General features: G+C 45.1%; 1 protein-coding gene across 2 annotated transcripts in view; it reads right to left on the bottom strand.

The window, feature by feature from the left end:
- Positions 1-4151: 4151 nt before the first annotated feature.
- The window catches only part of RNF130 (ring finger protein 130), a 49033-nt gene continuing 37259 nt past the window's right edge, over positions 4152-15925 (bottom strand). Inside the window, exons 8-9 of one of the 2 annotated variants that reach the window (XM_082063487.1) lie at positions 15329-15422; positions 12302-12489 (exon numbers count right to left, since the gene is read on the bottom strand). In XM_082063487.1, coding sequence (XP_081919613.1) covers positions 12474-12489; positions 15329-15422 — 110 coding nt within the window. In that variant the 3' untranslated portion in view covers positions 12302-12473. Of the gene's footprint in view, positions 7751-12301; positions 12490-15328; positions 15423-15925 lie in introns of those variants that run through there. The other variant, XM_082063488.1, reaches the window with a different exon arrangement.

The raw sequence follows: 15925 nt of genomic DNA, 5'->3' as shown, positions 1-15925 counted from the left end.
CAAACTGCTGCCCCCAACCCTGCCCTCGCCTGCAGTCCCTGGCACAGCGGGGACATGTCCAGATCTCCTGCCGGACCTGGTGGTGCTTTCACCTCCCCTTTGAGGAGGCAGGAATTTGTTTACCCTTTTGCTGTGAAGCACACACACTGCTGGGCACCTGCATCTCAGCTGGGCACTGCATCTCAGCCTTGGCGAGCCAGCCCTTGACCCCCCGGAGAGGGGCCCCGGCATCCCCCTCCTGGCATCCAGCTCCATTTCGGTCCTTGTTTCATGGCTCTGGAGCCCATGCAGGGCTGGCGATCAAGCCTGCAGATGATCTCTGCAGCAAACAGGAGAGCCGGAGATGTGGGTCCTTCTCATCTGTTGGCCAGGAAGCAGCTTCCCAGTAATTTGAATTGCTATTCTTGTTTTAATAACAATTAGAGAGTCTTCCTGCAAACTCTGAAAGTGTTACAACAGCAAAAAACGTTGACATCTGCCATCTCCGGGCTTGTTGCCCAGGTCCCAGGAAGGCGGGAATGCCGTGTTTTCTTTAGGCTGTAAATCCTTTAACCCTGGGATGATCTATCTTCGGTGTTAGTGTTAGCTCTAATCCGGGTTGGAGCCTTTGTATACAACTGTAATATAAATATTTATTAGCTGGCTGAGCTTTCCAGGCTCTGCCTTGGCCCTGCTGGCTCTGGGAAGGGTTCGAGCACTGGGAGAAGGTGCTGAAGGACCATTCTCTGTGCCGCTATCTCTGCTCCTGCTTGCTGTGTGCCATCAGGCAGCAAACACTGTGGCAACATGGATTAGTGTCTCCTATGTATTCGTAAGCCACTTTGAACCATGTGGCCCCTTCAATGGCCTGATATTTCTAGGCACTAGTACAGCAAAACACAACAATATTTAATGCAGAGTGAGAAAAATCCTCTCTGAAGATGGATCTTTTGACAATGTTCTTCCACATTGTCTTATAAGATATATATGTAAGATATACTGGAGGGACTGGAGTCACTGGGTGATGCTCTCGTCCTCTTGTATTTTGACACACCAAACTCACAAACTCCATCTTTTTAAATTGCTTTTTATTGAAATGTAGTACATTAGCGAACCCTAACTAACTGGTATGCACTATTAACATATTGGCATATACCACATAACTACGATACAGTGTTGTACTTACATCAAAACATGTCAAGAAGTTCTGCTGCTGTGAAGCTACAATTCCCCGGGGGCTGGGGAGGTCTGGCTGCCGGGAGGCGCCACAGCCCCCGCTGCCCCGTGTCCCCGCAGCGTCCCCGTCACTCGGCCAGACCCCGGGAGCTGCTGGCGGTTTTGGGTTACGTGGCCTGCGGGCCCCCTCGCAGCAAGCCAGTTCAAACAGACTTCGCATTTTACACACACGCCTTTTTTTTTTTTTCCTTTTTTCCTTGTTATTTGCTGCCGTCTCCCAAACCCGAAGGCTGGGGTGTCCCCTCTCTGCTGGAATAAAACGATCCCATTTCGGTGGATTCTGTGCATAGGTAGCCATGGCCTCGAGCAGGTGATCCCAAGTAGGTACGGTCGTACAGGGAAGCTTTTAGTATTTAACATCCACTTGCAAACTGCAGCAGGGCTGACCAGATAAGCAGAAGAGCGATGCTATTAATAATTTTGCTCAGAAAGGTTATTCTGCTATATAGGACTAGCATGACAGACCTTACCAGTGTTGTGAGTAAAGCCTACACATATAGGGTGGAAAGAGTCTACCTGCTGAGGTGCTGGCAACTGATTTTTTGTTTCTTTTTCTCTTGTAGCACCTTCCCATGCACACACAATGGAGCCCGGGCAGGCGACAGGCTGGGACGCCGCAACGCTGGCTGCGATGCAGGAACCACACGGATCTGCAAACAGGAGCTTTGCTTTAGCGGCCCCAAACGGCCCATTAAACTTTCCTGGCTTGAAAGCAGTGAAGAGCGTCAACTTTATTTTCAAGCCCAGACTTTCCTATGCTGGAGCATGGGAGGGTTGTTGAACTCTTTTCTTTATTATCCCCCCTAATGCAGCCCAGACATGTGCAAAGGCTGAGGGTAGACACAGGCTTTACTACCTGGCACAGCCAGAGGGTGTTACAGGCACGGCCATGGTTGATCAAGAGCAAATTTAGGCATCAGATGCCATTACCACAACCCAGCAGAGCTGCTCTGTTGGGAATTAGCGGCTCTTGTTCCCCTGAGGGGTTCTGGTCACTGAAGACCAAGTCAGAGCCAAGCAAAGATGAGCCCGGGAGCGCAGGGGGAGCAGCAGAAAAGATAAAAAGGCAAATGATGCAGCAAACACACAGAGCTCTGGGCAAAGATTACAAACCGTCCTGCTCCTGCGGGCTCAGCCGCAGGGGCTGCAGGCAGTGCCAGCAGAGGAGGGCACAGCCCGTGCCCGGCAGGACACAGGGAGCCTCCATGTGCATGTGCAGCAGATCTTCAGGCTGTGAAACCCCAGCCGTATGACACTAGCTCACGTTACACCGCAGCCTTGCAATGAAATCACTCTGAAGAGCCTCAACTTTCAGCAAAACCCTGTGTACTTCTTACTTCGCAGGAATATTAATACTTAATTACAACTCGTAAGGGAAGGGGCTATTTTTCAGCAACACCTTCTACCATGCTCAGAGACCCTGGACATTATTGGCATAAAAAGAACAAATATTTAGACAGCATTGCACAACCTACACATCCATCTCTGTTCACCTGGGCACCTCCATGAGGCTAGTGGGCTGAGGACCGAAAGGATGCTCCGTGCAGGGATCCACAGAAGGAGCATTGCACAGCAACCGCCCGTGTCCCACCCAGCCTGCTCCACACTCCCACGGACCGCGATGCTGGTTTGGAGCGATGAATGCCCTTGGAGGGGCTGGCTGGCACGGTGGTGGCATGGCGCTGGGGAAGGTGCTGGAGGGCAGGTGGATGGCAGTGCCTGTGCAATGGGGACCTTCGCCTGGCTCTTGAGAGGAGGAGGAAACCAGTAGTAATCAATGAGATGAAGGGCAGAGATTAATTGGGGAGGATAAAGAGTGAATGTTACAGGCTTTTAAAAAGAGTAGATGAACAAAAGGATCAAACAACTAACATAGAAAAGTTGTCAATTAGTGCTGCTTTGAAAGATTGATATAAGCAGCTTTCACTGCCCCCCCGGCCCAAGCACCAAGTAAAACTGACGGGCCCCTGCGAGGTCGGGGTTTCGGCCAACAGGTCAGGACATCAGCGATGGGGGGTTACACAGCACCATGGCCCTGCACCAGGAGCACAATCCCATCCATGCTCTTGTCACTGCAGCCTGTGAGGAAAGGGTTTGGGGTACAACATTTTCTCTTGATTATTTCAAAGACATCGGAAACGAAGTCAAAATGAGCACCAGCCTGCGGAAGTACAGTATACATGTCTCCTGATTTCCCCTCAATCTGAGTAACTGGAGCAGCTCTCCCCCTGTCGCCCTGTCCCCTGCTCAGCAGACTGCACCCAGCGTGCCGGAGCACGGGCCGCCCTGACGGCAGCACCCTGCGCTGCACCAAGGCTGGCAGGGAAAGGAAAGAAACCAAACATATCTTTAAATATAACGACACATATGCAAGCTGTCACAGCACATCATGTGCTCTTCTGCACGGCCCAGGTTGAAAAATTAGGTCACATATGGATGTGTAAGACGGGGTGAAAAAGGAGTGAAAGCTTCACTGTGAAGTTCAAGGTGTCTCTGCCCTGAGCCCTCCTGCCCTCCCGTCCGCCCGCAGGGCTGGCAGCCCCTCTATGTGCCCCGCGTGCCCTGCTGTGCGCGGTGCCATGCTGCTTGCTTCGTTCTAAGAACCACATGCATGACTATCAGCTACGCAAAAAAAAATATACATGTTTTTAACAACTAAGTCAGCTCACTCCCTAGTAGTCAGGCTGCAGAGCTCAAGCCTGGTGCCTTCATCCCTCAGCTCACCACCTATGACTGCGCCCTTATCTCAAACCTAAACCTGGCTCAGCCTGAGGCTCGGCCTGACCCTTGGCTCCTGCAGACCTCTCTCTGCTTTTCAGTACCTGGTAAAGCTCTTGGCTCTCCCAAACCTTTGCGCTGTTTTACATGAGTGTGTTTAAAGAAAACAGGATGTACAAAAGTCTCATAACATGGTCCTAAACACATTTATTTAACTATTTGTGGTCTTTCTTTGGCTTATGTTGGATATCTGGCTATTCCTATAGCATCCTGAGGTGCCAGGGCAAGCATCCCAGAAGCAAGGGGACAATACAAGCAGATACCAACACAGAAGCTCACCAGAGGGAGGAATTGTGAGTGTCGTTAAGTAAATTTTAACATGCTTCAAATTTAATACTTAATATTAGTATTATAGGTAAAAAGCACACTTACAGTCTGTTTTTCTTTTTTTTTTTTTTACTGGCAATTATCCTCTAAGAACACAAGCAAACCTTGATTTTACAAATATCTTACGGGAACATGCAAAACTTTCATAGAACAAGAGGCTGGGAAAGAGAAGGTGAAGTGCTGGGGTTTAAATAGTTTAGGGAAACACTTGGAGATAAAAGCTTTTTTTTTTTTTTTAAATATGTAGAAATCATAAAATTAATGTTTTCTGTTAAAAAGCACTTACTTTAAACCTTAAAAATTATTTTCCAAGTTACTGGCACTTGCAGTTCTTGGTAGATTGCAGTGTATTTTACTTCTGTGAAATGACTCAACCATCCACAGCACCACTGCAGCAGAACAAGAACAACGATGCTCATCAAGCTTTTTTTATATACTGATTAATATTAAAAGGAAAACCTCAAACTTACCAGCACAGCCCAGAAAAAATACCCACGTTGCTGTGCTGATTCCTCCCCATCCTAAATATGACTAAGTAGAAGAACGTCTGCGATAGCACGTCCCAGTACGCACGTAGGGATCAATTGTTTGAATGAGCTTTTAATTTCTCCAGTGTTGCAAGATTTTGTAAATCCAGGATGTCAATTATAACCGTCAGCTCCCTTATCCAAGATGCTACAACATGAATCCGTTTTTAAATCACTATGCCAGACCCTGATCTCCACAGAGCCAACCCTTCCCTCCCCCGTTAAAACCAAGATGTTAGGTTAGCAATAAGGAGCTTTAACAGAATATAAATGACATTATTTATTATTTCGTCTTTGGGGGCTTCGTACTTCGTAATGTTTGTCTTAATTTCCATTTGTTTTCTGGCTTTTCTGTATACTCTGGTACACAGCTGGTGCAAACGGTCTCAGCTGGAGCTGAGAAACCATCAGTTTTGTTCTGGTGCCCAAACGGTGACGTTCCCAGTGGCCTTGGGGCAAATCCCCGTGTCAGGCCGAGGCAGCCCCTCCGAGAGGGGTTTGCTGGGAACATCCATGGCCCGGGCAGTGCTGCAAGGGGCTCGCCCCACCCAAAACCCACTGGCAGGGGCTCTGCACCCAGCTCGGGCTCTTGTGACGGTGCCCTTGGCTGCCGCGCGCTTGCTGGAGACACCCAGATGTTTTTGTATTTACCCACAAGCACCCAGGTGTTTGCCGGTTTGATGTAACTGACTGCCCACCACAGATGAAAACAAGCCCTATAACATCCTGGAGAGACGGTGATTTTTCTCTCCGGCGTTTGTTTTCGGAAGTGCCCCGCTCCCACTTGTCTGCCCGCTGTGAGCTCGCACATGTAATTGCAAAACGGGGGTTGCTCAACCAGCCCTTCTGCTGCCCCCGAGCCTTGTACAGGCTTGAGCTCAGCTCAGCCAGGCTGGGTCTGGGAGCTCTGCCTGGGCTCGCTGGCTCGCTTTGCACACCCGCGAGGGGAGGAAGGACTGACCGCCACCAGCTGCCCTTTCTGCCACCTTCGCTTCTCTTTGTAGGAGAAAGTGGGTGTTAAAATTGTGCTCTTAAAAAGTTCAGGGTTTAAGCATATTTCTAGAGTGAGCTGAACGGCAATGAAAGTGCATTTGGTAAATATAAATGTGGGTATTACTTCACATCACCCACTCTCGAATGATCAGATTAAATAAAGCTGATGCACAGCAACAAAAGTCAAAGCACGCTCGGCAAAAAGGATCGTTATTTCCTCATTTTACAGAGCTGGGTTTTTCTTTTTCTCTTAAACATCCGTGTTAAAGACACTGCTGAACCACACTTCAGGTAAGGATATATGTCAAGCACACTGCTATACAATTAAAAAACATAATAAAGGAGGGGAAATTCCCCTGCTTGTAGCAAAAGCGGATGAAATTAAAGCATGGCAGGGTATGTCTTACCTTTCTTTTTGGCTTAACTGATTTCTCAAGATGCCTATACAGAAGGTGAAGCTTTGTTTCACATTACAAGGACATAAATGCATTTCTACACCTACAGTAACTCAGACTGCAATGGAGAAAAATCCAAACATTCATTAAACAGCTATGCATTGTCCGCTAGGAAAAGGTGGAGCAGAAGCACTCGCTCCTCCACATCTGCTCATTTGAGGAACGCTGTGGACGACTTAACCCCAGCAGTTCCTCTCTCGCTCTCCCTTTCTGCATTGCTCTTTCAGAAGCTTCCAAATCATATTCATTTCCCCACCGCTTTTGTCACACACTGGTAAGAATTGACTTTTCCTGCAGAGTGTCAAAGCAGTTGCCGCTTTCCTTTCTGCTGCTGCTTTCTGCATTCCCATTATTGATGTCAGTGGGAAAGGGCATAGCTTGGAGAACATGTTTGTTATTTAACTGTTGCAGATCTTGACGGGAGAACGGGATAAGCAGCTTACCTCTTTGCTTCTCTGTGTAATGCCAACATGCTGGCTTTTAAAAAACCTCAGTGAAAAATTCGGTGGATTCTTTTAACCCCACCCCCCCAAAAAAAAGTTAAGTGAGAAAGAAAGCTAATTAGATTCCTGCATATTTCAAAAAGTCTTAACGGTTTTCAGGTAGATCAAGTGCTGGTTCTGTGAATGTCCTCTCTACGGAAAGAGACTCACTTGACTTGAGCACATGGAAGGACCAAAAGTATATTCTGTGTATTCTTCTCCTGCTTCAGTTGAACCAGATGAAAAAAAAAGCATCAAGTTCCTTGCAATCTTTCTGCATATGCAGGTCCTCTCTGGAGCTTTAACGTCAGACTGGTTTGCTATTGTCAGGGGTTAGGTGGGTTGTAGGAAATTCAATGCACTTATAAAGGTCCCTTTCAGAAGGGGCTATTTCACAGTAAGGTTATGGATTGACCGAGATATACGAGTGCTTTTACCAGTCACTGGCCATCTCCTCTACAATCAGTTTCCTTTCCAACATTGCCCAACCATCTGGACAATTAAAAAACTGGAAACAGCAGACGCCCGTGTGAGAGACGCCTTTGCAGTCCAACACAAACTCTTAGGACCACCGTTAAAACCTCTTCTGCTTCGCCGCGGCTGGACCGACACGGCTCCCCATGCTGTTACTCAGCAACTTCCATCAGACAATCGTGCTTGCGCGCAACTCTTTGTCAGCTCAAAGATGCCACCCTCAGAAACCACCACAGCTGGTCTTCGTCTTTGCAATCGAGAAGGTGGGTTCGTGTTCTGGAAAAAGCAGCTCTTCTTCAGACAAAGGAGATCCATGGAAAGAGTACACAACAATAGGAATGAGAAATGAAAACAACGGAAAAAGGGCCAGGAAGGAGCACGGATTCCTTTCAGGTTTTGTTCTCGTCATACATGTCCAAGGCAGGCTCGATGGTTGAGAACTCGCTCTCGTAGACCAGGCTTCGAGGGGACAGAGAGTTGCGATGGAAGAAGTGACTGCCTACAAGAGGTAGAACAACGTCTCGTTAGGAACACACATGAACAACGCAAGAACTGAGTAAAACATCCTTGTACGCGGGTGCCGACCACAAAAAACAGAAAAAAAAAGCCACCTTTTAACTCAAACCAGCAACAGCCACATTAAATAGTTCACCTCTGTCCATGTGTTCCCCTGCCAGCTCAAAGCACCTGCTTTCCACATGCATCAACAATCCCACTTCAGACGGCTCTTTCAGATAAAACAGGTCAAGCCTGAGCAAGGCCAGGGCAGGCCGGAGCTTCGCACTCAGCACTTGCTGTTGATTTACAGCCTTGCAAATCCGGCACGTGCTTCCCCAAGACACCCAGAAACCTTTGGTAGGTGCCCAGGTCCCTGTGCCGTGCTCCAGCACAAAGTGCTCCAGCACAGGGCTGAAAGGAGCAGGCCGAGCCAGGATGTCACCCGGGATCGTCCCACCGCCGCTGCCCAGAGTCTGACTCCTCCAGAGCTCAGCAACCTCCATCCCCCCGGAGTCACCTCCATATTTCCTTACACAGAACCAAAGGAGATCCAACCTTCTCCAAAACTGGTGACGCCTCGAAAAAGCACCAAGTGGCTATTGATAGAGTGAGCAATGAAAGTTGGTTTTTTTTCCTCAGTTTTCCTCAGTTCAACCTGGTGTTCCCGCAGCTCTCCAAACCACAGATGTGCTTTGCGAGGAGCCCAGCCCTGCTGGTGTACGCACAGTTCTCTCTGAACGCATCTATCAGATCAGGCCCTCAGCCAAAACGTTTCATTACTCAGTTTCTCTATCCCAGCAGGGATTAGCTGGGAGCAAGGCTGCTCAGAACACAATAGACCAGGCAGCCACATTGGAGGCAACTGAAAAGCTTCCAAGTTCATGGAGAAGGCACCCAGCAAACCAAGGTACCTCCAGTTTCAGGCATCAGTGGAGCAAGACACTTAGGGGACCGCAGCTTTAGCCCTGGCAGAATTTAGATCCTTAAGGATCCTTAAGGAGGAGCTTAAATCCTCCTCCTTTCTTTGCCAGATTTTGAGTCCAGCCTATGCCCTTCGGAAATAAAGAGCTTACAAAAGAGATGAGGGAAGAAGAATTTAGCTGCTTCTGTCTGAAACACCTTTTCTCCTTCCCCACTCACCCAAAAGACAGAGACTCAGAGAAGAAAAAAAGAATGTGTTATGGGTCAGGATTGTTTGATTTTCAATGACCAAATCTCAGTCTGCTGTTGAAATAAGCCATGGATATTGAATGTTTCATCTCCCTTTCTTCTACCCACTGAAATGTCACATACTGAACAGCCAATGCTGAAACAAAACAAAGAAGATTCTACAAGCTCGGTGTTGCTCTTGTTTTTATTACACAAAAGTCAAACAGGGGATTAGGAAGCAGACAGCCCAGGCAGTCATTTCCTCTGTGTGCGCCCACACTTCCACTCCAGCAGATCCAAGGGAGAGATTTAATCAACACGCAGACAGGTCATCTGATAAGAAATTTTAAAAATGAATCTGGAAAAAGGCACTATATATCCAACACCTCTACAACTCTTTACTGTGATGTTTTCTTGTTTCTTGGCAAAATAAATTCAAGCCACCCAGCGCCAGGGAGCCTGCATGTTTCCATACAGACCCAAACCTCTTGGCTTTCGCTCCACTCCTGGGACACATAATTCATTCTTCTTCTAAATGTCTCTCTCCCCAGCCATTCGGCACAGCCCGCCCAGCGCTAACACCCAGCTGGGGCTCAGGGCTTTGCAGCACTCAGCCACCATAACTGGGTCTGAACCACTGCCCACAATTCACAGCAACAGAGTCAGCAGGGCACAGCGACCCAGCTACGCTCATCTTAATGCAGAAAAGTGCTCGTGTTTGTTTAAAAACATGGCACCAGCCCTTTTACTGAATAAAGCTATTTTAAGGACAACTAGAAACATCCGCAGTTCCAAATTCAGCTTATGAATCTGTCCTTCCTATTTTGCGCTTCCCAAGAAAGATCAAGATTTATCCCTTCGGTATGGAAAACAAATGGGAAGTCTGCATTCGGTCTCAATACATGAAAAGAAATCCCTCAGTGCTCTCTGCCAATGTTCTTCATTACATACTTACAAAGAACTTTTCCAATAACTTGTACTGAGTCTGAAAATAAACATACTACACTGGCACTGATCTCCACCCCTACCACAGGCACAACACCAAGGCCAAAAATCAGAGACAACAGCAACGTTGTAGCATTGCAGGTGCATCAGGACTAATTATCACCTGGTGCTCTTTCCATTGGCAAGTATTTTAATGCCCTCAGCCTTTGATTAAGGCCACAGTTGGTCCCTCCACAGCTCCTCCGACACGACAACTTAACATGGAAATCCAACCACAGCATTTCCTAACTCAGACAATCTGCTCCAGGCACCCTCTCAGTTATTAACAACAGAGCAGGATTATCTCATAAAACATCCTTCCCTTGAAGCCAGCTGTGCAGCAAGGCACTGCTGCTCCCTCCTCAACTATACCCTGTTATACTTTCTCTCTCTAAAATATATATATATATTATATTTTATTGGCCAAGTCCTGCCTTCTTTTTCACTCATCCTTTATGTACGGGTATCTAAAAGCATGGTGGGCAACAAAAACTTTGATAATTTCCTTCTTATGTCTATCCAGAGTCAAAAAAGTGAGTTTCTGGGGTGGTGCAGAGTATTTCATTAACAGGACAAACTCACACTGCTAGACTGACCTGTAATTAGCCTTGCAGATACTGTGTATTTTTGCTAATGCTTCGTTGACACAATTGTTAGAGGCTCAAAAGATAGATTAAAAAAGATGGCCCTGTGTTATTTACATCCTCTACAGAGGGAAATGCACGAGAAGCTCTATCAACCATTTTGTTCCCAATATCGATCAACTGCTGCTGCTCTGTAGAAGAAACAGGCGCTGACCCGTTTGTTGTTCACATCTGGGTCACCGGGCTGCTCGGGCTGGCCCTGCACATCCCTCCAACAGCATTAAACAGCACTGGGGGATTTTTGTTTCAGGAGACAAGCACAAACCCACCAACTTCACTATTGCTGTTGAGAGAGGGGTGAAAAAATGTCACCCTTTGTTTCATAGCCTGTACCCTAAATCACACTCTGACCACATCCCTCCATTCCTGGCAACAACACTCGGTTGACAAACACGGTATTTTACACGGAGACCATTGTCAGACACGTATGGTTGAGGTTTTCTTCTCTTCATGTGTAAATCCAATGGGGTTTTCCAGTCTTTCGAAATGCGCTTACTGCTTTATTGTTTTCATGTTTCTTTCAAAATTTCACAAGGACACGCTGAAAAATAATTCTATTAAATGTACTGAAGCTATCACATAATTCATTTCCTATTATAAAAGCTGCCTTCTCAGCTGAAGCCTGCTGGACAAGAATTAAGCAACTATTTTAATGTAGACTCTGGCTGTGTTCCTAAGTTCTAAAAGCGCCTATACATAAAAATAAAATTAAATTAAACCCTCTGTTTCCCAGTACATAAAAAAGTAAATCCTACAGCAGAATTGTTTCTCTCTGTTGATTTAATTAAATTAGAAAACATTAAGTTTCAAATGTCTACATCTCCATACGAGGACAGCAAAAACAACCAAACGCAGAACAGGTTTTAACTTCTATCAGTTATACTTTCCTTACCGATTTGTTGCCTTCATCTCGCTAACTCAGGCATTAGCGTTTGGCTGTGAATCAGATCCGCGTGTTTTAACCGACGGTTGTGAAATTACTCACACGCCGCTTGCATAAGTGAACCTGCGTGAAGCAGCCGGAGCGAGGACGGTGCTGAGATGTTTTCCCTCTGCCTCCGCAGCAGCAGCAAAGCCGCAGCAAGAAGGGACATGTTTGCATAGAGTTTCCACATCACTGTAAAGACCATTATCCATTTTTCACGATCTGAATTTGAACAAAAACTACCCCCTGTCACTAACATGAAAGGAGGCTTCACAGGGGGGGAAAAAAACACCTTTTCACTTGGTATTAGGAAGGAAGAAGTGGTTTAGAGCAGCTTCACTTTTATCAGAAGGAAGGGTGGGGTGAAAGCAAAAGTAAGAAGAGGTTTATGGTTCGTATGTTGAGAAAACAGCATTGCAAACCTTCAGCAATGCCTGACCTACGACAAAACCCATACTGCAGTCTTCCCAGTGTGACAGAGGAGCATTATAGGAAAAGAAACGAAGGAAATGTTCTGATTTCAAATTAATTCTCAGCTGGATTCAAGGTAAACCTGTTATATACTAGAATGCTCAGCCCAGCTTTTTTCTCTAACAAGCTGGTCTGGAGTGATTGATCATAATACTCTCGTTAGTCATTCCAGCGCCAGGTGGCATCGTGAGGGTGGCACAGCATGAGATTGCCACTTGGTAGCTCCAGTGTCCCAAAATGAAAGGAGAAAAATACAGATTTGCAAAGACGAAATCATTCAAAGGAAATAAAGCACTTTATAAAATTTACAAAAGGCTGTCAAACTTAAGTGCGGACACGGAAAGTCGAAGAAGAAAAATAAAATTCTCACAGAGTAATATTTCATAATTAAAGTTTTTATTTCTTCACTTTTTCCTTAATACAAAGCTTTGGCATCAGCAAGTTTTATGAAAAAATAGAATGTACTAAATAATCGCTTGTGCTGCATGATCAATAAATGATGCATAAAAATAGGTGTCTCCATCCAAGGCAACCGGCCGGAAAGCGTTTCTTCAATACCATTCTGCTCTGTGGGGCAGACAAAAAGGAACAAAATATTTATATTAAAGGTAATATTGCCAATACAAAAAAAACCAAAAAAAACCAAAAGCAAAACAACCTGTAAAAGTTAGTGAGAAATGACTGCTCATACAGGGCCAGAGCATTAAAAGAGGTCTGTATATCATTCCTACAGGACCAGTAAAACATCCAGGACAGTCAGAGGTTTGAGCACTTTTAAACTTCTGAGGAAATTCCATTTGCTACTGAAAACTTTCTCTAAGTGGTGCTATTCAATATCTGGGCTTTTTGGACATTAGAACACAGTTATACAGTAATTTTTGACCGTTCCCTAAGAAATACAATGTGTTTCTTTTGTTCCTTTAGGTCACTACCTAAATCATTTAATAGTAATAGTGCATGAATATTATGACACCAAGAGAAAAGCAGCTGGTTCCTTATTTTCTTATCACTTAGACAATGTTTACTTCTATCAGGAACTATTTAAAAATGCATATGGGTGTGTATATACATATGCACAAACATACGTATACAGTCAGATATATGTGCACACACACACATACTCGAGAACTATTGCTCTAAATAAAATGTTTAAGGTGCAGGCATGACAGAGAAAGAAAAAAAAGGATCAGGACATGTTTTTAGGTGAGCTTTAATGCAGAATATTTGGCACCTTTTACTTGCATCAACTTATTATATGGCCTCATTCTTGCTACTTTTGTTTTCTGATAAGAAAAAACCCTCGGCTTCCTCTTGAAACGCTACCATAACAAATGTAGGGTGTGCCAGCACTGCTTTTTATATGCAGAACAGCATAAAAAGCAGGTATGCTGTTATGACATCTAATGGAAATCGCAGTGAGAGGGAGCTGCCACATATCTGGCATGACACCCAGCACAGGAAATGCTTTGTCTGGCACTGAGGAACATAAAGTGTCAACGAAACAATAAATCTAAGCATTACTGTCACACACACACATTTTAAACTGTCTACATGGGGCAGTTAAACCCAGCAGCACTTGTGGAAGCTGCTTAGATCTCAAAGGACTCAGCCAAAAAGCTGCTGAGGTTAAAGGCTGAGGTAGGTACCTCAGTTACCTAAATAAGTGATTTTTGACAGCTCTGGTTTCTGTCATTCCCAGTTTTCTTAAGTTTGCCTCAAAGAATACGCTTGTATACGCTCCCATTTCCATCCCTATCGCTGGGAAGGAGTTCTCCTGACATCAGCATGCCCTGTGTTTGCGCTGAGGGAACAGCACTGTGAAAACACCTCGCTGCAGGCCCCATCCCTCTGCCAGCGCACAGGAGCTTGTCCTTCCAGCAAAAACAGACTCAGATCCCACTGAGCAAGAGACAACAAAGGAGAAGAGTTGCAAGGCGAGGCAGAAATGCAACTGCTATCAGTGCCCACATCTGGATGATACCACACGGGCTGCGGTTCCTTTGTCTTCTTCCTAATGATGTGGAAATGCCCAGAAATGCAGACGTTCCCCTTTCACAACTCATCTTTCCCAAACTGTTTTTCGGTGCAGATTAACTACATTCAGCTACAGCTATGGTGCCAAGTTGCTGACTGATTGTTGCAATTTCAAGATTTTGACAAATGGGAAAAAAAAAAAAAAAAGAGGTGATTTGATAGTGCTATTTGAAGTACTAAAACTTTTCTTCATTACACACCCTTTGGAATTAGTATCTGAAAAGAGGAGGAAAGGGAGATTTGCCAATTAGTGGTAATTAAAGGTTCCTGATGGCCAAAACCTCTAAGAACTTCTTATAGGTCCTCCTGTAGAAGATTAGCTTGAGACTGTCTAGAATTTTACACTGGAGACTATTAGACATGTTTCCATCTTATAGAGAAGGACACCTATTTAGTTCATAAAGCTCCATTTTGAAGCTGCACCTGAGACTGAATCTCACCCCACTTTTGGTAAGAGATCAACACATTTAATGGAAACTCAGCTGTGTCAAGATGTTTAGAGACGAAGAAAGATGCTGACCCTTTCCCTCCCCAAATAAATTATGATTAAATATATATCATGAGCCCAGATGTTCCGTACACCTAAAATGAAAATAGGTAGATGCACCTATTTAATGTATCCATGGAACAGATTTATATTTGCCTACACACAGTACTATTAAAAAACCATTGAAAGTCATGTGCTAGAGCCATTTCTCATCCAGCCTGTCTGAAGAGAGGAACTGGGGTGTCTACAAAAATGAAGAAAATGTGTGTGTCTAAGCGCTGCTTTGACTGCAATTCTTAAGCACACACAAGTAAGAGGTTAGAAGATCAGTCTGCTCTGTTCACTTGACAGGAAACACTAGTGTAGTCATTGCTTTAATCTCTCCCTTTCCTATAAGCAAAAAGTTAGTTTTCTATTTAAATACCACTTTTTCTCAGCTGAAAGTGTGCCAACTAGAGAGATTTCATCTTTTTTTTTTAATTTTTAATATGAAGTTTGATCAAGAAATTGAGGTGAAAACTCTCAAAAGCAACTGATGGTGGTAAATTCTGGCTCTGCCAGGCAAATTTTGAACATGGGGATTTAATGGCAAAAAATCTAGTATTTCCCTAGACCGTTTATCAAGGACTGAATATAAATATTCTCTCTTGTTCTTGTTCCATATTGCCACTTGGCAAGGAGATTTCCTCAGACAATGCAGCTAAATGTAAATTAAGATATCACCCTGGAACCTCCTGTTAGCAGAGATGCTCATATTTGAGAAAAGCATGAAAGGCATTTGACACTTTGAAAAACCCATTCTTCCCCCTGTCTGTTCTCTTGGTATTTGTTCCCAACGTTGCCCACGACACACACCCACCAGCAACATATAGAACATTTACTTACTCGTTAGCATTCAAGCTAGCTGTGGCTTTGATGATCATGTAGCAGAGTGTGAGGGCACTGAGGAGGCCAAAACTGGCAATAATAAACCATTCTTCTGTTGACAAAGGAAAGGGAGGAAATCACTCGTGGGAGAAGGCTTATGTCAAAGCGATGCCAATATTCCCCTCAGACACCACTGGCGGGAGGCAAGAGGCTTCTAAGCCATGAGTGGCACCAGGAGGTGAAGCAGAAGGTTAGGCCAGAGTTACTGCCGGGACAAGGCTAGCAAAGAAGAAGCGGAGAGAGGTGTGGAAGAAAAGCGTGGCACAACAATATTTCCTGGCTGAGCCCAAGGGTTAGCGGTAAAGGAAGATTGTTTAACGATGTCAAGTGAAATGCAGGAACAAGGGAGATGTAATGACAATTCTGTCTGCCCCCAAGTTAGAAAAGGTTGTCGGGGTTAGTTTTAGATTCGCTGAGATGCAGCTCTTCACATAAACATTCCCAATACAGTCGCAATTTGTGTCTTTGCCCCCTCCCTCCTGAATAAATGCTATAGTGTTACTTTAAAAAAACCCAAGCAAACAAAAAAATAGGATCACTTTTCAACAGTAAAAC

The sequence above is a fragment of the Streptopelia decaocto genome, assembly GCF_964273445.1.
Source record: "Streptopelia decaocto genome assembly, chromosome: 12".
Classification (NCBI taxonomy): Eukaryota; Metazoa; Chordata; class Aves; order Columbiformes; family Columbidae; genus Streptopelia; species Streptopelia decaocto.
This window is presented reverse-complemented; position numbering and strand designations above follow the sequence as displayed.